Here is a 20,919-nt window from a genome sequence, read left to right on the forward strand (position 1 = left end):
TCCATGTAAAGACCCCTGCAGGGTCTTTCAGGGCCATTGTGGCTGATGTTATTTAAGGCTGGACGATATCCCCCACTGAGAGCTGACTTTATTCTTCCTTCGGCATTCGAGGCCTTATCTTTACAGAAGCCGACGCAGATTAAAAGACAAGATGGCTCAACTACAAGGACGCGCTGGCGATGAAGCAGTCCAACCGCCTTTATCTCAGGCTGTCGGTTATGTTATTGTTGTCGTTGTTGGTTTGATTATCGCGCTGGGTGTGTTCTATCGTCTCTTCTTTTGACAAGCTTTTGCTAATGAAATAAGTGATGATGTTAATCACTCGAGTTCTGAAAAGGACTACGGGTGAGGACAATAGGAAAACAGAAATGTATGGTCCCCAAAATGGTTTGAATCTCCGATACTAACTACTCCATAGGTTTATGACCGCAAACCGCACAGTGAGGACGGGATTGACTGCGTCTGCTGTGATATCGGTATGTCGATTTCTCTCTGATTCCTTTTTAAGTTAAAAATGCTGATGAATACTTCAGTCATGGCTCTGGACAACTGCCCTGCTCGGCTCCTCCTTTGTGGGATACAATTACGGTGTTTCGGGTTCCTTCTGGTTCGCGGCTGGATGCAGCCCCATGATCGTTTTCTTCGCTTTACTGGGAATATCATGCAAACGAAAGATCCCCGAGGCACATACATCACTCGAAGTTGTTAGAATTCGCTACGGTGGGTGTCTTAAGTCTCAGCGACGACTTTCCTTTGGCTGATACATGACAGGGAAAATCGCACATGCCGTGTTCATGACCCTTTGCTTGGTCAACAATATCTTCGCATGTGCAAACATGTTACTCGGCGCGGCTGCGGTTATATCAGCAGTGTGAGTCAAATACTTTCCAATATTCGAAATTATATGAGCACTGACCGAGATAGTACGGGAATGCATATTATCGCTGCTACGTTTTTACTGCCTGTCGGAGTCACTGTTTATACTTTTGTTGGTGGTATCAAAGCAACGTACGTTGAGATAACCCATCACGTTTGATGACCGCTACTAATGCCCAAGATAGATTCCTGACAGACTACTTCCATACAGCTATCATTCTGATCATCGCCTGCTACTTCTCCATCAAAGCGTTTACCTACGAGGAGGTCGGGTCGATCGGAAAACTATACGACCTCGTTCAAGCTGCTGCTCAACGGCACCCGGTCGCAGGAAATCATGATGGAAGCTACTTAACGATGACTTCCAAGGGGGTAAGTAAGTTCCGTGTTAATCTATGTCAAATGCTAACATCAATCCAGGGAATGCTATTCAGTATCCTGCACATTTGCTCCAACTTCGGCCTCGTCATCATGGACACCAGTTACTTCATCAAAGCTTTCTCGGCTGCTCCCTCATCAGTCGTACCGGGATACACGATCGGAGGTGTTGCATACTTTTCTATCCCATGGGCCTTGGGAACTGTGATGAGCTCGCTCGCCCTAGGGCTTGAAAATAGTTCTTCTTTCCCCACGTTTCCTCGCGTGAGTCTACTCTTATCCTGTTAGCCACACTTTTAATTAACACTTACACAGAGGATGACAACGACAGAAGTCAGCAACGGGCTTGTCCTCCCATATGCCGCTATCACAATTGCAGGCAAGGGAGGTGCAGCAGCCGTGCTCCTAATGACCTTCATGGCTGTAACATCTACGCTTTCGGCCCAGGTCATCGCCGTCAGCTCTATTCTCAGCTTCGATGTGTATCGACAATATTTCAACCGCAACGCTTCGGACAGGGATATTATCCGCGCTAGTCATTTCGGAGTGATTTTCTTCGCGGCCTTCTCGGCTGGTTTTAGCACCATGCTGCATTACGTCGGGATCGATCTTGGATGGACATTATACATGCTTGGTGGGTCATTATTCACATCACCATGACAGGGCCCAAAGCTAACGAGTACAGGTGTCGTAACCTGTCCTGGCATCTTCCCCATGGCTTTCACGATCCTCTGGCGCCGACAAAGCAAAGCCGCGGCAATCCTCTCGCCTATCCTAGGTATGGCTACGGGTATCGGTGTCTGGCTCGGCACGGCGCAGCACTTCTACGGCGCAGTTTCCGTTTCAGCAACAGGTCAGATTCTACCGTGTGTATACGGAACCGTGGCATCTGCTTGCTCGCCCATTCTCTACTCGGTCGTTATCACCCTGATCAGGCCGCAAAGATACGACTGGTCGGAGTTCAAGAAAGAAAAGCTCGCACTGGAAAAGCTAGACAGTGATCTGACGACCGCACATAACGAGCATATCCCGAACGACACCAATGTTGAAAACGGATCAAGAACCTCATCTGCGCCAGAAGCAAAAGAATTGAAACGATGGGGTCGCATTGCGGCCTTTTGGTCCATCGCAACGTTCTTGGGCCATTGGGTTATTTGGCCGCTACCAATGTATGGATCAAAATATGTGTTTGGCAAGGGAGTAAGTTCTCGCTCAACCCTTAAGACAGATAAGATTCTAACTGGAGACAGTTCTATACTGCCTGGGTCGTTGTTGCTATCATTTGGCTGTGGGGCACAACACTCATTGCTATTTTCTATCCTATCCTGGATGGAGGTATTCAGCAGATTGCCCAGATTTATCGCGGGCTGAATGGAAGGGGGACTTGGACCAAGGATGATGAAGGTACGGAGACGCCGTCATCGCCGTCTGTTACGGGGGTTCAAGAGGTGGATAAAGAGGGCATCTGAACGGTCGCATATTACAAGGATCTATGATGAGGATCTGCCGTGAAGAGCGTTATTCATGCCAAATGCCTTCGAGACGAATCTATGTGCCATTGATGATATAGCTTTCAACTAATGCAATGCCTGCCATGTCAGGCCTCAAAGAGTCATCTGATCTGACCAGCCCTATCTCAACCGGTGAACACACATCCAAACACTTTACTTCTCCCTCTTTCTATCCTTCATCTCTCCTCTTTCCGTAACCAACCTAGCAATAACATCCCCCGTCTGCGTTCCCAACGCCTTGAACCCACCTATTACACCCTCTCTATCTCCCCCTCCCTTCTCCTGACTCATCTTCACCTTCCCACTAATCCTCCTCACGTCCACTTCCAAACCAACAATATTCCTCTTCAACACCTTCAAATACCCCTCCGGCGCCTCGTCCACCCTCCACGCCTCCGGTCTACCATTCTCCGCCCCGGTGAACCCCATGGCATGACCCTCGCAATGCGCCGATAGATCCCGAATCTGGTGATCCAGATACGCCCCCGTCTCCTCAGCGGCGGGATCGAAGTAGACTCTAATAGTGCCGTAGGCCTGCACAGCCGAATAATTCCACGTCGGCGCCACCTTTCCCGTCGCGGGCTTCGACTCGGTGTAGAACTTCGGTGTCACGTAGTGGTGGTGCGGCGAGGTGAATAGGATCATGACTTCGTGAGTCTCATGTGGTAGATAAGATCCAGACGGGAGACCCAGGGACTGGACAGCTTCAATCAGGGTTGCTGATTGGGGGTTTTGGCGCGCGATGTGCCCGCGGAGGCGGGCCGGGGGACTCTCATTCTCGCCGGCATTGGCTTGCGCGTTGCCGAGGTTAGACGGGTGGGGTTCTCCGTCGGTGTCTAGAATCCAGGGGATATGCGTGGATTGAATGAGCGGTTGCGTGGTCGAGGGAATGGCAGTGGTGAGTATACCAAGGGGATTGTCGCGGATAAATTCGAAGAGGGTTTGTGTGGAAGTCTCGGCGTGCATAGACTGTGTGTACATATTGGGATGTTTTGTAGGTGGTGAGATTACAGGAGAGAAAGCGAGTTTGGACGATGTGGATTGGGTTTGAGGGGTATCTGCGGGGTGCGGGGCCATGATATGTCATGAGTATTTGGGCCAGTGAGATTGGTTGATCGCAATTATTACTTCACATTTTGCCTTTGTTGGATAGGACTGCCAAAAGCACTCAACAACTGCACGTCTGATATTGGTTTACCATGAAAACTCAAAGCTTCACTAAAAACACCCCATAGGAGTACGGAACAAGACTAATACTACCCATTTCCAATTTCTTTAGCCTAAGAGCCTTGACCACTACAATTCATCACGCCCTTCACCCTTATCTGGAACCGATATCTCGACGTGATGGGAACCATACTCTTGGATTGACTTGGCGAAATCTGCCAGGTCCCTAACTTCCGAAATATCCACTGGAGAGTCCTTGTAATCGGCAGGATATAGAAGAATTTTTAGCGACTGGTCGAATTCGATTGGAGCAACATGAAGGTCACAATCCATCTTGGCAATTGTTACTTTCTCAGCATGTTCCGCGTATAAGGATCCCAGTTGGTAATAAGTCGACACAAGGCTGCAACCGGTTAGCTCCGTCTGTGTTACTTTTCGGGCAGCTTACCCTTGAGCGTCTGGGCACCATGTTTTGATTTCAAAACAAGGTCATCAAGTGTCTGTGCCGTAATACCAGTCACTGTGGAGGTGACGTCGTTTGCCTGGGTTGCCCCTACATACATTGCCAACAACGCGAGAATACTTCCATTGAAGAATCGCATGATAAATTGAAGCTCTTTTTCCAGAAATGAATCTCCACTGCTAAAATACGGCGGGCGGAATCCCTGCCAGACCTTTAAATACCCTGGTTGTGAGATTCCCATCCCTTGCATCCAGATGAATGTGACACTGTTGCTGCGAAAAAATAAAAAAATAAAAAAGTGGTAATTTGTTTAGGTTGAATGGAGTATCATGGAACCTCTCTAAATTATTCAAGATTGAGATGATAGTGACATGACGCTGTATCACATTTAGTTTTCTATTGAAAGTGGCTTCAGGCAATCTCTAATGAAAAGGCCTGGATAAAACTGCCCTTTTCTGGCTGGACTTTGTCAACTCCCTTGCATATCGGGCATCCTAGGGACCGGGACTGACGAGTTGGGGCCACTCTCTGATTTTGTTTTCCTTCCTTTCTCCCACCACTCCTCCAATAAACCAGGTAGCTGGGGTCTATCCCACTGATCAACTATTAGGAAGTCCTTTGGCCGCTAACTCGAAAGTCAGAATGAAACACTTTCTACTAAAGATGTGACAGCGAATTCCGTACATCATAAGATATGTATCTGCGCAGGATATGGTTTCCTTAGTTTCAAATAGAATTGAAAATGTGGCTTCCAGCACAAGACAATCATTACTATCGATCCCATTCGTGTGTTCCTTTTCCTCTGGTTTTCCTTAACCCATGATATGAATGGAAGGTCTAGACCTCTTATTTTTATTGCTTTTGTATTAAACAAAGCATTCCACGTATCACAAAAGAAAACCAACATCGGGCCTCTCATCCATGCTTCAAATCCTTCATCAACACATAATTTCTCAACGCCAGAATCAAAATCAAAATCCCATCATAAGCCATATCCCACCATCCAAACATCACATACCAGTCATTTCTCGCCACCCCTCATCAAATACCTCAATAGCCCCTCCAACTACCTCGTCAACTACCACGCCTCCTCACTCATCTAGGTGAAGCCACAATTAGTGACATATTCACCGCTTCTCTCAGACCTAGCCACTCCACTTACCAACAGGCTTCCTGACCAGCCCGCACGGCTGATCCAGATGCTGGAACTCGCCGTCCTTGTAGACAGGCGAGAAGCCGCACCCGGCCTTGCTAAGCCGATACGGCACCAGGTTGACCTCGTAGCGGTGACTCTTCATGAACAGTTCGCCGCCGGTGAGGTTATATTCGCCGTGTGTGGACTGCACGAAGGCGTTTTGCTGAGCGTGTCGGAAGAACCAGAGGTAGCCGCCGCAGATGGGGGTGGTCATGGGTTCGGCGCCGTCTAGGAGAGGAGGGGTTAGTTAAACAATTCGATCACGACGGAACGGGTACAGTGTCCCCTTAGATGGAGAAGAGTTGGTCACTCTCTCTGCGGGGACTAGGTGAATAGGGGGAGCCTTACCATAAGCATCGCAATACCCCGTCGTGGCATTATACGTAGCAAAGGGCTCCGAGCGTCCCTTGCAGTCATAGACCTCGTTCAACACAATATAGCATTGCTCGTTCTCGTCGACGAGCAGCTTGCCCCAAGACCCCTCGGGCGGGGGCATGATGTCCGAAAACCAGTCTTTGCCAGCGCCAAACTCAGCGGCCTTCTTGTCCCATTTATAGGCGGCGGCATGGGAGAGGAAGCTTAGCGCCGTGAGCGCGGTAGTGACTGTAGTGAAGAGATGCATTCTGATTTCGTTGCGTGGACCTCTTTGCAAGGACGCATGGTAGGGATGAGGAACTGAGGTTTATATATTGCTGAACCTCAAAAGGATCGGGATCTGCCGGTTCAAGTATCCACGATCGCTGGTGGCGGATGGATCGGATCTCCTATGGCAACAGGGTCGATATAAACTGTCAACTCAAGCCTTGAATGCAGTTACCTAGCCAGTGGATGAAGATCTGCCAAGATGGGATAGGCCATCTGATCTAAAATGATCCTCATTGGACCCTGGCCGCTTAGTTGGTGTTGGTCCGAGGCGCTTAATTGAGGGACCGGATCCACATGTCTTTAGCCCCCAAATTTCACTGGCAGAACTCGGTTGCCTACTTGTGTTGTTCTGTCATTTCCTCGATTGTACACCGCTATGATGTTATGCATATTGATACTGGTTTGTATGAATATCAGCTTCGTCAGTGCAAAGCGATCAAACATGGATCATACATCTACCGTGGGCTCATGGTGTGCTCAAACCCAATCCCTATATCGAGTTCTAGGCACATGTCGATTTGGCAGTTGGACATGTAACATTGGGGAAATTCTACTCCGCATAAGTTTCTTGTCTGCCTGGAAATGAGCCATTTCATGCATCTTAACGTGGCTGTGCTTTTATGGTGGGACTGAGTTACAATCTGGCTGCCTATTGCGGTGTTTAAACTAGAACTATACTGTCATTGAGCGGGAGTCATGTAAACAAGCGCTTCCTAGATCAATGTCTGCAAAGGAAGCCGAAGCAATCACATGAATTGCAACCACTAATACAGTTAAGTCACTTGTGCGGCGATAAATCATTCCTTTACAAATTTACAAATACTGATCAGAAGCTGTCAAATGAGAGTGTCATGTTCGTTCATACATTTCAGCTCTAGAGGTAAAATATTGAAATCTCCGGAGATCAGCCACGGACCTACGAACTACGATTACTTCCATGGATCATGACGTCGGATATCTTCTCTGCCAGCATATCTACTCTTTGTCAACATTCATCTCGACAAGGAAGCTCAATGACTTACAAACTGTAGACTGAGGGTGCCCCGGGGGTAAAATAGGGAACGCGCTGGCATCCACCACTCGCAGGCGCTCCACCCCAAAGACACGCGCCTCACTATCTACAACCGCCATAGTGTCGTCGGCTCTGCCCATCTTACATGTACAGGCCGGATGCCAAATCGTCATAACGCTATTACGAATGTACTCGAGGATATCGTCGTCCGTCTGAACGTGACTTCCGGGATCGTACTCGGGCCCTATCATAACCGGCGCCATGACCGAAGTACTAGCTGCTTCACGGATTCGTTTGAACATGGCAATTGCAACTTCCTGATCTGTATCTGTGTCCAGCCAGTTTGGATTGATGACCGGAAAGTGTGCCATGTTTGCCGATCTGATGGTCACATTGCCTCGAGAGGTTGGTGCGACAAGGACGCCTAAGATGGACGCGTACCGGTAGCCATCTTTGGGTTGTTCAAATACTGGATCTGCGAAGGCACCCACATAGCCCGGTCCAGAAATATACTGACGGAATAAAGTTAGACACAAGGAAATTACTTTGCCCGACTGTTGAATTGAATCCATCTGTCAGGCCAAGAAATCAGAATGCTCATACCTCAGCTTCGGGCCAGTCCGGCGGGAACTGCTCGAGATCCGTCAGGGTTCTATTGGAAAACTTCATTCGCAAATCGGTTGGAATCTTTTCCCACGCCAGAAAGTCGGCACCGGTGCTGCTGCCCATGCCGCGACCAAAGGAGAGCCACTTTATGAGCTCCCATATCGTAAACCAGATATCATTCACATACTCGGTGAAGGTCACTACCTGGACCCGGTAGGAGGGGCCGAAAAAAGGATGATCCCACATATTCTGTCCGACTCCAGGGAGATCCGCGATCACCGGGATACCATGATCCTGTAGTGTAGGAGCTGGGCCTATCCCGGATACCATCAACAGCTGCGGCGATTGCAACGCACCCGCGGATAACACCACTTCTCTGACTGCACGTAGTTCAAAAGAGGCGGACGATTTGTCGGTAACCAGCACACCAGTGGCCCGCTTCTCGCTATCAAAAAGAATCTTCTGTGCTAGGGTATAGGTGAAAATATCCATCGTTGGCGGCTTCGACTTCCCGAGGAAGGCCGTTTGCGAGCTACTGCGTGTCTCATCGGGCGGTCGGACGGTGACGGTACAGTATTGCGCTCCAAGCAAGGATCCTTCGTTAAAGTCCCGGATATCGTCGATGCCGATGGCATTCATTCCGAGTTTCATCCATGAGGAGAAGGGCATGGCAAAGTTTGCGAATGACACCTCAAGAGGACCTCCTTTAGGATCGTAGGCGCCAGGATCATAGCTCGGTGTCGCATTCGGAAATCGACCAATGAAGTCAGGAGGGGTGAAATGGACGCTGCGCTTAAAGTAAGGTAAGACTCGGTCCCAGGTGTAGCTGCTGTCATTCACGGTTGCGGCCCATTCGGCCATCGAGTCGCGGGTTGGACTAGTCTTTCTCAGCTAGGTTTTACATCAAGTCCAGTAAGCTTACCGCTGATAAATCATGAAGTTGATTGCAGAACTACAGGCCCATTAATCACAGTTCTCCACAAATCGTCAAAGACTTACGATCCGCCCAAGCATCGACCTCTGGCATAGTGGATATACCGCATGTTGGCCCCTGGTTGGGGTTCGGCCACAAAGCCCCAATCAATCAGCGAGCGAATCCGTGGTCTCGCACCTACTCTAAACAAATCACTGGACGGTATGGGAGCCAGTGATATTCCCTGATAGTACCCACCGGCCTCAACGAGGGCGACAGTAAATGACATCTGGGCCAGTCGCGTCGCCACGGCGATCCCAGCAGTCCCGCCACCGACAACAACATAGTCATAGGTCCGAATGTTGCCACTCGTGTCGGAAATGTCAACGGCAAGGACTCGTATGAGGAGCAACTGAAGGATGAGCAACACAAAGACAGCCAGGCGAGTGACGTCAAGGCTATCGGCCCGGAAATGCATGATTGGAGATTCCAATTATCAGCGCATATGAAAACGACATGAGTACTTGCGCAATGATTTGAGGATCCGCAACTGAAGAAATGGAGAGGATTTCCGACTCATCCTCCCGCGGTGTTTGAGGAAGTCACCACCGACTACACCTGCCCTTTGGTCAACAGCCAAAAGTCGCTATTTGCACATGCAATCAAGGCCTCCATCATTTATTTACAGCTGAGCACTCGGCAAAACAATCAGGGAAGCTGCGGCCTGGCCAAAATTACTGCCAACATCCCGTCTCCAGCCGAAGTCATTCCATCGGCCGTTTCAGGGCTTGAGCCAGCACGTGAAGTCACGGCATCCCAACAAAACAACATGAAAATCAAGAACAAAAATGCTTCCAGCGATCGAATCATCGACCATACCAGACTCTGCTATGGACCAGGATTCAAATTAGCCCATCGCAACCATTACCATTTTTGGGCGGAAATGGGGTGTAGATCGACCCCTGATTTCCCCGGCGGAACTCATTATTGGTTCTTCCCTCGCGACCCAAATTTTAGTCCGCCGCAGTCAGGAACCATTGGGTCGTTTGGATTCCTGATAATCCTCCGTGCACTTTCGATCAGTCTGCAGATGATTAGAAGTGCGCTCATGAACCGCAGAATATGGGTTTGTTGGGGTTCGACCAGACGTGTTCATATGTTCGCCCGAGGCCCATGGAGGGGGTGGGACAGCAAAAGCATCAACACAGGCCTGATTTAAATATTATCTCATCGCAATCTCGTGTCGTCCCAGTATTTGTCCGATGATCTGCGGTGGATTCTCACGGTCTCGCCCACAATTTCACATGCCGAGAGTAGGCTCAACGGCCGAGTCGCCCTGATATAAACCAGGTCTCGCATCCCCCACGGGGAGGGGCTCAGATACCATCTCAACCACCTCCATCATCATGAGTTTCCAACCTAATCCCAAGGACTCGATGAAGTCCACTTGGCGTCGTCTGGATCGCGGCGAGTGGACCTTCTCTCATTGGTTCTACGAAATCCTCGGCATTCACCCCTCCGTATTAGATAAGGATGTGCCTGTTCATCCTAAGGAGGACAAGGTACCATGGGTGCCCGAGTGGCATATGCACCGCTGGGTGCTTGTTCATTCCTTTATTCCGCTCGCTATTCACCATGTTTATACCGCCTATACCGGGAACAACCTCAGTCCTTTCGCCGCTTTCGTTTTCTACAGTGTCGCCTTCAAGGCCATCGCCATTCACGAACTCCAAATGCTTCGCCGTCTGGGTCACGTCCTCGGATTCTTAGACGGTGACCAGCACGAACGCGATGGCGTGCCCGACGTGGGTGTGGCCAAAGTGGCTCAGTCGCTCATTTCGACATCGACTTTCCGGCCTATCTTCACCGTGTTCCTCAGCTACCGCAGCCATCTAGCCCCGGACTCGATGAACTGGGCATGGCTTCCTTTGGAAGCAGGCCTCTACGGCATTATCCTTGACTTCTGGTTCTATTGGTATCACCGCCTGATGCACGAGATCGGCGGTCTCTGGAAGTACCACCGCACGCACCACCTCACCAAACACCCCAACCCGCTGTTGACCCTCTACGCCGACACTGAGCAAGAGTTCTTCGACATCGCCGGTATTCCTCTGCTCACATACTTCAGCATGAAGTTGATGGGCATGCCCATGGGATTCTACGAGTGGTGGATCTGCCATCAGTACGTGATGTTCGCCGAACTGGCTGGTCACAGCGGGCTGCGTCTTCTCGCCGTGCCCCCTAACACGCTATCCTGGGCGCTGCGACTCTTCAACGCCGAACTGATCATTGAAGACCATGATCTGCACCACCGACGCGGATGGAAGAAGAGTGCCAACTACGGAAAGCAGACGCGCCTTTGGGACCGGATCTTTGGCACCTGCGGGCCTCGGGTGGAGTGCTATGAGGATAACATCGACCTGGACAACCGTGTGTCTATGCCTCTCATTTGAACAAACATTGGACTGGGATGGAAGAATATACATGAACTATAACAAAGTCTGATACTCTCATTTTTATACCCAACAGATTGATCTTGGTTTGATTTCAGTATATATCGGAACGTTCCGCACATTCCCTTGCCCTCGATGTATTTAATTTACGAAATTATGGATAATTATGTTAACTCATTGCACATTATTTCTTGGTCCTGAAGCCAGATATATCCCATATTCTATTTATTGACATCGCGTAGTCTAACTCCAAGCAGCCTGCATATGAAATCTCGGTTCCGCGACTTACCGAGGAACGGCGGATACATCATCGCGCGTTGCCCAGAAGACAGCGTCCCCATCATTGGACTACATCTATCAAATCCCCACATTTCCACGCGCGAGGGATCCATACCCTGCTTGAACAGGCAATAAATAACATATGAACTACCCCTCAACACATCCCCGCCTATCTTACTCCCCCCAACACTCACCACTAACCCCCACAACATATCATTAGAAAACCAGCACCTCTCAACAAAATGAGCACCTGGCAAGAAAAAGCCCGCGCCAAACAACTCGCCGCGGCGTCCAAAATTCCCTCCGCCTGGCGTCTCCCCGATACCACTCTCTCCGCTCTCGCTCCCGACTCCAACGTCCTCGACATCCCACGCACCAGCGGGCTGCTCTCGTCCCGCGAACTAACCATCACAGAGACCGACGATGCCAGCCTGTTGCTTGAGAAGCTCGCTGCGCGCGAATACTCCGCGCTAGAGGTCACAACGGCGTTCAGCAAGCGGGCAGCCATCGCGCAGCAGGTCGTGTGCTGTCTCACGGAGACGTTCTTCGAGGAGGCAGCGGAGCGAGCGAAGTTTCTAGATGAGCATCTAGCGCGCACGGGGAAGCCACTTGGTCCGCTGCACGGGTTGCCGATTAGTCTGAAAGACTCGTTTAATGTGGCCGGGCAGCATTCGACGCTGGGGTTTGTGTCCTTCCTCGAGCATCCGCCGCAGAGCAGGAACTCGGCGGTGGTGGATATCCTGCTCGCGGCGGGGGCGGTGCTCTATGTGAAGACGAATATCCCGCAGACGATGATGACGGCGGACTCGCATAACCATGTGTTTGGGCGGGTGCTGAATCCGCATCGGAGGAATTTGACGGCGGGAGGGAGCACGGGGGGCGAAGGGGCGTTGGTGGCGATGAGGGGGTCGATCCTGGGTGTGGGTACGGATGTCGCGGGCTCGATTCGTATCCCGGCGCTGTGCTGTGGTCTGGTGGGCTTCAAGCCGAGTGTTGGGAGGGTGCCGTATGGTGGGCAGACGATGGCAGCGAGGCCCGGGGCTGCTGCGGTGGGTATAGCGCCGGTGGCGGGTCCGTTGTGTCATTCTGTTCGCGACGCGGAGATGTTGCTGCGCGTGATTACGAACAGTCACCCTGAGGATCTGGATGATGTTGCGCTTCCGATCCCGTGGCGCGAGCTGGATGTGTCGGAGAGATCACGGCCCTTGACTATCGGTTTGCTGCATGAGGATCAAGCGTATCCGCTTCATCCGTCTATGCATCGGGCGTTGACACAGGCTGCGGCGAAGCTCGCAGAAGCAGGACACAAGGTCGTTGATCTGTCCGAGAAAGCACCCTCGTTGGAGGCCATCGCCCGCCTGACGTTCCAGTACTTCGGCATGGACCCGGATAAGACGCTCTTCTCGCACATCCTGCGCGGCGAGGAGCCGTTTATTCCGTCGCTTGCGGTGCTGGGCACAGGCACGACAGTGGAGATGCGCGATCCGACACTGCGCAATCTGTTTGACATGAATGTGGCACGCAGTGATCTGGCGGAGGCAATGAGGAAAGCTTACGTGGACAATAAGGTGGATGTTATTCTTACTCCGGGATTTCAGAGCTGCGCGGTGCCTCATGACACGTACGATAACGGGCTTTATACCACGATGCCGAATTTGCTCGATGTTGGTGTCCTTTTCCTAGTCTGCCTTCATTTTGTGTCCAAGATGCTAATGATGAATAGTATCCGGCCTGTATACTCCCCTTCGGCGAGGCCAACGAGGAAGCTGATGCTGCTTTCGTCAGAGATATCGACTACAAACCACCTTGTATGTCTAACCCTTACCTCTACCTCATTCATCCGAGGCTCTAATAATGGTACAGACAAACCGAAAGAGATCGAAGGCGCGCCGTGCCATGTCCAGATCGTTGGACGGCGCCTACAGGACGAGAAGCTGGCTCAGCACGTTGCAGAGATTCAGCGCGTTCTGAATGCTTAGGTTGATAGATGATATTTCTCATATGAGCAACTGTGGTATACGTAGCTAGTTTATAAATAGAAAGCAATTCAACAAGCAGATCACTCCACCAGATTGAAGCTATATAGCAATGTGTCAAAAAGCCAGGAGATGTGTTGTATCAAGGTATAAACGCAACGGTAGATCCCCAATATCTAGTTATGTCCCACCATCACCTTGCGCACATTATTCCCCTCCAACACAACCATCCACTCTGTACTCTGTACCTCGGCCGTCAATTTGATCTTCTCCCTCGGAAACAACGTCACGTAGTTATCCGACCAGTAAACCGGCGCGATCTCCTCCCTGCTCGCCGGATCCAAAGCCACCAAGTGCAAAAACACAGCCGGAACCTCAGACTCATTGCTCAGCGTCACTTCAACCTTGCTGAACCCCTTCTTACTATCCAGGCTCCCGATATCAGTCGTAACCCTCGCCTTCGCCATGCGCCCTAGCGCTGTAAAATCAGCAAACTGCTTCGTCGGCGTCGTATACCAATTCGAGTTCTCCCAATCCAACACATCACTCTTCGCCGAAAGCCAATAAACATTCCGACTGAGCATCTTCCCATCACCCTCACGCAGCATCAGACGCAGAAACGCGACATCCCTGATCCTCTTCAACCCATCCACCTTCGTCACTCTCTTCGAGGCATTCGGCACCGTCTGCGCCGTCACGTTCTCCCCCCAAATATACCCCCCATCCCGACCCACCAAATCAACCTGCACCGTCCTACTCCCACTCACATCCCCCCTCCCAAGCTCAATCCCATGATTAACCAAATAAACACTCCCCTCGTCATAATCAAACGCAACATGCTCCTTCCTCGCCCCCGTCTTCGTCCCGAAAAACGCACCCCCCGGCCGCAAGTAGTAGTCGAAAAGCTGCCAATGCAGGCTCGGCCATGCGCTATTCAGCATCCAATACACGACCCCCGTCGCAGGACGACTCGCGTTCTGCTTCATCGCGAAACCCTCGAACTCCGCCCTCGTCGCCTCGTAATCCATCATTTGCGCTTTGCGGACGTAATCGGTCAGACTGGATGGGGGGCCGTAGCGGCCGAAGAGCGCTTTGTTGTAGATAGCTCTGTTGTAGAAGCTGGAGTCATATCGCGACATATGGTACTGGTTTTTAGCTGGGTCGCGCCATAGACTATCCAGCTCGCTTGGGGATAGGAAGGTGTGCAGGCTGGACAGCTCAGGTGTCCCGACCCCTGCGCCCTGCTCGGATCCGAACCCGAATGCAGCCCCGTACTGCGATCCGGTCCAGTACTTCGGCGGCACCCAGTCGTAGGGGCCGTCCATTTTCATCCCCGAGGGGGCCAGTGCGTCCGGGTAGCCGCGTTTCGAGGCGGATGCGATGACGGGCGTGGACCAGTCCATGCGGCGCAGGGCGGAGAGGTATGCGCTCGTGGCACGGTCGTTGGGCCAGTAGTCTGATCCGACGAGGAAGGCGAGGAGGGAGGGATGAGGCTGCATCATGGCGGCTTCGTGAAGCATGGAGGTATACGCGGTGGTGTAGTCGGGGTCGGTCCAGGGGGTGCCTTTGGCGTCTTCGGCGTACTGTTTTCTCTCTTAGTCCTAGCTCTAGATCTATTTTTCGGCTGGTTAAAAGGCAAAGAGAAATACTCACATCCCACGCTTCCCATTTATCGCAGCACTCCCAGCCCGCGAGGACCATTAGCCCGAGTTCATCAGCGAGGTCGTACAGCTGTGGGTGTTCCTGGTTTCCTTCCAGCCGGACAGTATTCAGTCCCATGTCGAGCATGTACAGAAACATGGTCCTGACGCGGTCGAGGTCGAATCGAAGGTACAGGTCCGGCGCGTACCCGGCGCCTCTCACACGGAAGGGATGGCCATTGATGCTGAACTCGGTGTCGTTGTGCGCGTTTACTCTCGACGAGACAGTGCGGATCCCGAACCGTGCTGGTTTCGCCACGTCTGAGACTGCCATCGCAGCCCCAAGTGAGACGTTCAAATGCACCGTGTATACAGGCTGCGAACCCCATGCTGCAGGCCACCAGATGCTAGCATTTCGAATCAGAACTGTAATGGACACTGTTGTGTTCTTTTGGGCTTCGAGTTTGAACCCGCTCGCCAGGTTCGCTATACTCGCTCCATTGGATCCAGGTCCTTCAATATACCCTTGCACGGTAACCCGAACAGGACTATTCTCCAGATTCACCAATTCCGCTTTCACCGTGACGTTCACATCTCCTCCCTTTGCCCCAGCATAGTCAGTTAGCACCCTCAGACTGGACACCCACACCCTCCCCGTCCGCTTCACTTCCACGTCCCTCCACACTCCTGTGCCATTATCAGCCGGGTACGGGTTCCAATCAATAAACCCCTGAGCAAGGTCACCCAGATAGTTCGTGGGGTATGCCTTGATCAGTACCACATTCTCACTTCTCCCTCCTGTGTTACTTTTCGCGATAAAACCGGTCACATCATACCGTCCGCCTGTATACGACCCCCTCTGCGTCTCGCTGCTGGCGATCTTTATGCCATTGAAGAAAATATCAGCTTTTGAGGTAATCCCATGCGTTAGTAGCAGAATATGCTCGTCAGGGCGAGGAGGCGAGATGGTGATGGTGGAGCGGTAGAGCCATGGGGATTGGAAGCTTGGGTCGGTATCGAGAGACGCCATGTTATCCGAGTAGAAGAGGTGCGAGGTGTTGTAGATGTTGTTGGCGAGGAGGGCGGCCATGACGGTGGCGTGGGAGGAGGGGATAGGGTGCCATGCTGGGTTGAGCTGGGTGATGTTGGTGGAGGGGAGGGAGAGGTGGGATAGGTTTGTGGGGGCTTGGAGGGAGGATTGGAGATGCCAGGATGGGATGGGGGATGTGTCTCCTGGGGAGGATAGGTTGAGGGAGGTGGTGAGGGTTGCTAGGAGGGTGAGGAGGAAGAGATGCATTTTGAAGATGTGGGGAGAGAGGGTGTGAGAGATCTGGGGAAGCAGGAAAGAGGTGCATTTATTAGTCTACGCTGCAGGAAACATGCGGGGAGAAAAGACTTTAGATCATCAATATCCCAGTCAAGGTACAACGCATGGTTACATCGTGACTCGTCATTCCTGCAATGCGACCTGCAGGCTGCCGTCACTGCAGCATCACATCTCATCAAGGCAAATGACCCGTGTATTACTTCACACCCCAACTATTTTTAGATATCTATACAAAAGAAAATCGTCAGGACCACGCCTTCGCCGTACTCGACCCAATCATACTCCGCGGCAAATGATGCGCCGAACTCGCTCCATCATGCGATCGGTCGTTCAACGACGGTTCGTATTCTGGCCGACTCCCTGACTTAGATGGCATTTCGTCAAGCTGGGTGAGAGGAACGTCGCCTTCTGGGTCTGTCATTCGCTTAAAGGCGTTTCCCGAGGCGCCCGACGGTCCTGTCTCCGATGTGTAAGTTGGCTTCGCCGACGAGAAAAGGCCTGGGAATGCGGCCTTCACGACCGGTCGCATCATGGGCACGCAGGAGTTGGTGATGGCGAGAGCTGGTTCCGTCACACTCCAGAATGCTGCCCAGATCATCGAGTATGGGAGGTCCAGGAAGTCGACCGTTGTGAGGACACGAATCCGAACGATCGTGATGGCGGAGATGCTATCATGCTGTCAGCATCACACCCGATGTCAGGAGGAATCAACACTTACAACAAACCCAGACAAAAGATACCATATAGAGCAATCTTCGTCGCCGTGGACATCTGCAACTTGTAGATAAAATGGATCGGGAGAATCATAACCATGAAATCAGTGATCAGGTTAAACGCTCCGATGGTTGAGAACGCCACGTTCTGACTCGCGCAGTGTCCCGGCAATGCCGGATTCCAGTTTTTGGCAAAGGGCTGGCAGATGAGGAATATCTGCAGCATGCTCCCCAGCCAGTAAGCACAGGCACAGCCCATGACGACCCAGGCGGCGATCCGGAACCCTCGAGTCACGAAGATGCGCAGGTAGAAGAAAAGATACGAGATTTTGGCTGTGACCATGGCATTATAGTAGATGACTTGGTAGATGATAAGCATCTGCAGGAGTTAGCCAAGTTGCGAGTTATGCCAGGAACACCTCATACCTTAAACACCAAGATCGTGTTCTGAGGGGGGATTTCATCAACATGATACCGCATTCCCACCCGAGCATAATGGTAATGCATGGCCAGCATGCCATAGGTATGCAGCTATATCTATCAGCTCAGCCCTATCATGGAGCAGCAATCACCTACCATCGAAATCACACAAAACGCATCATCCCACCACAAATGACTCTCCCGGATCCGCCGCGAAATGAACCGCAGGACCAAAGCGACCGTGCTGACGGCCGTCAACACCGTGTTGGCTATGAGTTGATCCCGCACAATCGCATGATCAAACACATTGTAGAACTTGATGGCCATGCCGTCCGCAGAGGCGAGCACAAAGGGCCTCAGGGATCATACGCGCAGGATGCAGCAAAAGGTCGGCACAGGGATTTCCGGTACTTGAAGGGCTGCCTACCAACCGCTCGCAGGAGCTCCCATAACCCACATGGGAGGATCAGCGAAACACGAACGGGTCTCGCCCGTCTGACAGCGTGCATCATTGCCAAAGACAGGTTCCTAGGGCTGTGGACCCAGTCGGTCCGTGTCGGGCTGTCTGTCGGCATGTGACCGTGTACAACGCAGTCTCGGGGAGGAAGGAATTGATCAGGCCGCTTAAACACCCTAGGCAGGCGTTTTGCGAGGGTCGCTAGTGATTTAGCAGCACCTCTAACACACTAGTTAAACGGCCGGCGTCATGGAGGACCCGCTTGTCAACCGCCTTGACAAGGCACAATCGAGTGAGAACGACGGCTGCGGCGGAGACGCAATGCGAACAGCCTGGAATAGGAGTGACTGGATCCATAATAATAATAATCTTATTACTCCAGAGCGTTGGCCCCCAAATTTCGCTTCGCCGGTGGTGCGATGATCCCGACACCACTGACACTTACTAGTTATATCGGGGTCTGCTGCATGAGTCGTGCTTTTCCTCGGGATTTATTTCCAATCCGTGGGTTTATTCTTAGTATCCGTTCAATTGGCCCTCATTTCTCCGTTAAAATTGAAGGACTTCACTCATCCTTTCCTCATGGCGGACCTTAAATCTTCATATGACTACATCGTCATTGGCGCCGGGATTGGCGGTCTAACGGTCGCCTCCCGTCTAAGCGAGGATGTCGACGTCAATGTTCTCCTGGTCGAAGCGGGCGCCAACCGCATGGGCGACCCACGAGTCGAAACTCCGGGGTTCATCGGGCTTCAGTATGGCAATCCCGAGTTCGACTGGGATTATATGAGCGAGCCGCAGGTATGCCATCTTCTGCCATTTGTGGCCTGAGTCGGCGCCATTTGCAGTCGAGATCCGACTCTAGATCTGACATTCGATGAACAGGTCCATGCAAACAATCGGCAAATCGGCCAGCCTCGAGGCCGCATGGTCGGCGGCTCCTCCGGCATGAACTTCTCCCTGATCATGTATCCCTCGTCCGCGAATTTCGAAGCATGGGAGTCCCTTGGAAACGACGGCTGGGGCGCCGAGACCATGGCCCCGTACCTGCGAAAGTTCCACACCTACACCTCCCCAAGCGAAACCACGTCGAAATTGCTAGCAACCGACCGATATATGAAAGAGCATGACCAGGGGGCAGACGGTCCAGTACCGGTGACTTTGCCGGATATATATGGGCCGTTCAACGAGGCATGGGATAAGACATTCGAGCAGTTGGGCTTCAGCAGCGATGCCGATCCTATTGCCGGTCGCAAACTAGGCGCATTCACGTCGCCCCTTTCAGTTGATCCCAAAACGGGCCAGCGAGGCTATGCCGCGGCTTATTATAGCCCCGAGGTTGCGCAGCGGCCAAACTTCGATCTTATCTCGGAGGCCATGGTGGAGCGGATACTGCTAAACAACGAAGCCGATGGCGAGGTCGTGGCTACTGGGATCCAGATTCGCACTAAGGATGGCAAACAGCAGCAGATTTCTGGTGGTCGAGAAGTGATTTTGAGTGCCGGCACTCTCAACTCGCCTCAACTGCTGGAACTCTCAGGTATTGGATCGAAGGAAGTTTTGCAGAAGCATGACATTCCTGTAGTTCTCGACCGGCCAGGAGTCGGTGAGAACCTTCAAGACCACGCCTTGACGAGTCTCAACTTCGAAATCGCAGACGGGCAAATATCCGGGGACATCTTGCGGGATCCCAACGTCCTGCAGTCCGTCATCAAGCTTTACGAGGAGACCCGCGGTGGCCCGTTGGCAGGAATGCCCATCAGCGTAGCATACCTTCCCCTGGTGGACCATGAGGGCAAATTGTCGCAAGAAATAGTAGAAGACTTGCTCGCCAAACATCTGGATAATGAGTCTCTCTCACCCGCACGACAGCGGCAATATGACGTGCAGCGAAAGGTCCTGCTGGACAGTCAGAACGCCTCATCGGAATACATCTTCCTGCCTGCTCAGCTGCATATGAATCCCGGCGCCACGACAATGAACGATGTTCTGGCCAAGACCTTACCGGGAAACTACATCAGCATCATGATCATGCACAACCACCCCTTCTCCCGGGGGTCGGTGCACATCCGATCATCCAAGATCGACGACAAGCCGATCTATGATCCCAACTATCTATCGCATCCTCTGGATTTGGAAATTCTCGCCCGCCACACCCAGTTCGCGGACCAGATTGCTACCACGGAGCCGTTCGCTTCGCTGCTCAAACCGGGCGCTCGGGAACCCCAAAGCGCCGCTGACCTGTCGAATCTCGACAAGACGAAAGATCTCGTCAAAGAGCGCCTGTATCACTGTTTCCACCCCGTCGGAACATGCGCTATGATGCCTGCAGACCTAGGCGGTGTGGTAGACCCCCAGCTCAAGGTCCACGGAACGCGCAACCTCCGAGTGGTGGATGCCAGTGTGTTCCCCCTGGAGCCCACAGGCAACATCCAGGCCCTCACGTATGCAGTGGCTGAACGGGCGGCTGACATCATTCGCAGCAGCCGTTAGATCATTGGCGGATAAGGCCCAGTGACGCAGGGGGTGTATTCAGGCACAGGGCAGAATGAAGTTGTATTCGAGCCAAGCGGGCGCCACAGCAAGGGGGGTTGCAAAGGAATGTGGCATTATCGCATTCGGCGAAGCAGGACTCCATGTCGACCCATTAACATCGTCTCAGCCATAGACAATTAGTGATAATGTCCACGGGGAAACAAAGATGCTACCTTCATCCGCTATACCAATGATAGCGCCCTATTGAACCATGGTCACTTCCGTAATAATCCCTTGGACTTCCAATGATTTATCGTCCAGTAGCCATGTGGAGGCCCGTTTCTATGGATGCTCACATTCTCCGCATCGATGGAATGTCAGTTGACGTTGTTTGGCATGGGTAATCGCAACAA

General features: G+C 52.0%; 10 protein-coding genes across 10 annotated transcripts; 4 read left to right on the forward strand and 6 right to left on the reverse strand.

Annotated features, from left to right (window-relative positions):
• Positions 1 to 151: 151 nt before the first annotated feature.
• Positions 152 to 2,770, forward strand: P170DRAFT_498407 (sodium:solute symporter family protein; the record flags this gene model as incomplete). Its single annotated transcript, XM_024854132.1, has 11 exons — positions 152 to 257; positions 307 to 370; positions 419 to 476; positions 534 to 720; positions 772 to 871; positions 925 to 1,008; positions 1,062 to 1,256; positions 1,311 to 1,518; positions 1,570 to 1,888; positions 1,940 to 2,454; positions 2,505 to 2,770. The coding sequence occupies 11 exons, from the start codon at positions 152 to 154 to the stop codon at positions 2,721 to 2,723; spliced, it is 2,055 nt and encodes a 684-aa protein (XP_024701816.1). The 3' UTR covers positions 2,724 to 2,770.
• Positions 2,771 to 2,813: 43 nt separating this feature from the next.
• P170DRAFT_438278 (FMN-binding negative transcriptional regulator) lies at positions 2,814 to 3,760 on the reverse strand. Its single transcript, XM_024849560.1, has one exon. The coding sequence runs from the start codon at positions 3,744 to 3,746 to the stop codon at positions 2,919 to 2,921; it is 828 nt and encodes a 275-aa protein (XP_024701817.1). The 5' UTR covers positions 3,747 to 3,760; the 3' UTR covers positions 2,814 to 2,918.
• A 516-nt stretch (positions 3,761 to 4,276) lies between these two features.
• Positions 4,277 to 4,534, reverse strand: P170DRAFT_477396 (uncharacterized protein; the record flags this gene model as incomplete). The annotated part of the gene is made up of 2 exons (XM_024853456.1): positions 4,277 to 4,335; positions 4,381 to 4,534. The coding sequence occupies 2 exons, from the start codon at positions 4,532 to 4,534 to the stop codon at positions 4,277 to 4,279; spliced, it is 213 nt and encodes a 70-aa protein (XP_024701818.1).
• A 628-nt stretch (positions 4,535 to 5,162) lies between these two features.
• P170DRAFT_438279 (uncharacterized protein) lies at positions 5,163 to 6,389 on the reverse strand. Its single transcript, XM_024849561.1, has 2 exons — positions 5,939 to 6,389; positions 5,163 to 5,818 (listed from the first exon to the last, which is right to left on the reverse strand). Exons 1-2 carry the CDS (start codon positions 6,210 to 6,212, stop codon positions 5,541 to 5,543), a joined length of 552 nt encoding a protein of 183 aa, XP_024701819.1. The 5' UTR covers positions 6,213 to 6,389; the 3' UTR covers positions 5,163 to 5,540.
• Positions 6,390 to 7,076: 687 nt separating this feature from the next.
• On the reverse strand, positions 7,077 to 9,244 carry P170DRAFT_457122 (GMC family oxidoreductase; the record flags this gene model as incomplete). The annotated part of the gene is made up of 6 exons (XM_024851685.1): positions 7,077 to 7,210; positions 7,258 to 7,759; positions 7,851 to 8,730; positions 8,776 to 8,805; positions 8,853 to 9,134; positions 9,180 to 9,244. 6 exons carry the CDS (start codon positions 9,242 to 9,244, stop codon positions 7,152 to 7,154), a joined length of 1,818 nt encoding a protein of 605 aa, XP_024701820.1. The 3' UTR covers positions 7,077 to 7,151.
• A 928-nt stretch (positions 9,245 to 10,172) lies between these two features.
• Positions 10,173 to 11,219, forward strand: P170DRAFT_411742 (sterol desaturase family protein; the record flags this gene model as incomplete). The annotated part of the gene is made up of 1 exon (XM_024846909.1): positions 10,173 to 11,219. One exon carries the CDS (start codon positions 10,173 to 10,175, stop codon positions 11,217 to 11,219), a length of 1,047 nt encoding a protein of 348 aa, XP_024701821.1.
• Positions 11,220 to 11,687: 468 nt separating this feature from the next.
• Positions 11,688 to 13,514, forward strand: P170DRAFT_466012 (amidase). The gene is made up of 3 exons (XM_024852378.1): positions 11,688 to 13,162; positions 13,222 to 13,306; positions 13,362 to 13,514. The coding sequence occupies exons 1-3, from the start codon at positions 11,741 to 11,743 to the stop codon at positions 13,475 to 13,477; spliced, it is 1,623 nt and encodes a 540-aa protein (XP_024701822.1). The 5' UTR covers positions 11,688 to 11,740; the 3' UTR covers positions 13,478 to 13,514.
• Positions 13,515 to 13,650: 136 nt separating this feature from the next.
• On the reverse strand, positions 13,651 to 16,411 carry P170DRAFT_511270 (putative glycosyl hydrolase; the record flags this gene model as incomplete). Its single annotated transcript, XM_024854869.1, has 2 exons — positions 13,651 to 15,057; positions 15,128 to 16,411. 2 exons carry the CDS (start codon positions 16,409 to 16,411, stop codon positions 13,651 to 13,653), a joined length of 2,691 nt encoding a protein of 896 aa, XP_024701823.1.
• Positions 16,412 to 16,636: 225 nt separating this feature from the next.
• Positions 16,637 to 17,901, reverse strand: P170DRAFT_457126 (uncharacterized protein; the record flags this gene model as incomplete). Its single annotated transcript, XM_024851686.1, has 4 exons — positions 16,637 to 17,109; positions 17,160 to 17,533; positions 17,581 to 17,685; positions 17,731 to 17,901. The coding sequence occupies 4 exons, from the start codon at positions 17,899 to 17,901 to the stop codon at positions 16,686 to 16,688; spliced, it is 1,074 nt and encodes a 357-aa protein (XP_024701824.1). The 3' UTR covers positions 16,637 to 16,685.
• Positions 17,902 to 18,613: 712 nt separating this feature from the next.
• On the forward strand, positions 18,614 to 20,524 carry P170DRAFT_362029 (GMC family oxidoreductase; the record flags this gene model as incomplete). Its single annotated transcript, XM_024844499.1, has 2 exons — positions 18,614 to 18,832; positions 18,917 to 20,524. The coding sequence occupies 2 exons, from the start codon at positions 18,614 to 18,616 to the stop codon at positions 20,522 to 20,524; spliced, it is 1,827 nt and encodes a 608-aa protein (XP_024701825.1).
• Positions 20,525 to 20,919: the final 395 nt, after the last annotated feature.

The sequence above is a fragment of the Aspergillus steynii genome (genome assembly GCF_002849105.1).
Source record: "Aspergillus steynii IBT 23096 chromosome Unknown P170scaffold_6, whole genome shotgun sequence".
Classification (NCBI taxonomy): Eukaryota; Fungi; Ascomycota; class Eurotiomycetes; order Eurotiales; family Aspergillaceae; genus Aspergillus; species Aspergillus steynii.

Coding starts and splice junctions, on each gene's coding strand:
- P170DRAFT_438278 (XM_024849560.1), bottom strand. CDS start 3,746: ATGTACACACAGTCTATGCACGCCGAGACTTCCACACAAACCCTCTTC.
- P170DRAFT_438279 (XM_024849561.1), bottom strand. CDS start 6,212: ATGCATCTCTTCACTACAGTCACTACCGCGCTCACGGCGCTAAGCTTC. Junction 5,819..5,938: donor GGGGTATTGCGATGCTTATG/GTAAGGCTCCCC, acceptor CTCCTCTCCTAG/ACGGCGCCGAACCCATGACC.
- P170DRAFT_466012 (XM_024852378.1), top strand. CDS start 11,741: ATGAGCACCTGGCAAGAAAAAGCCCGCGCCAAACAACTCGCCGCGGCG. Junction 13,163..13,221: donor CGATGCCGAATTTGCTCGAT/GTTGGTGTCCTT, acceptor AATGATGAATAG/TATCCGGCCTGTATACTCCC. Junction 13,307..13,361: donor TATCGACTACAAACCACCTT/GTATGTCTAACC, acceptor ATAATGGTACAG/ACAAACCGAAAGAGATCGAA.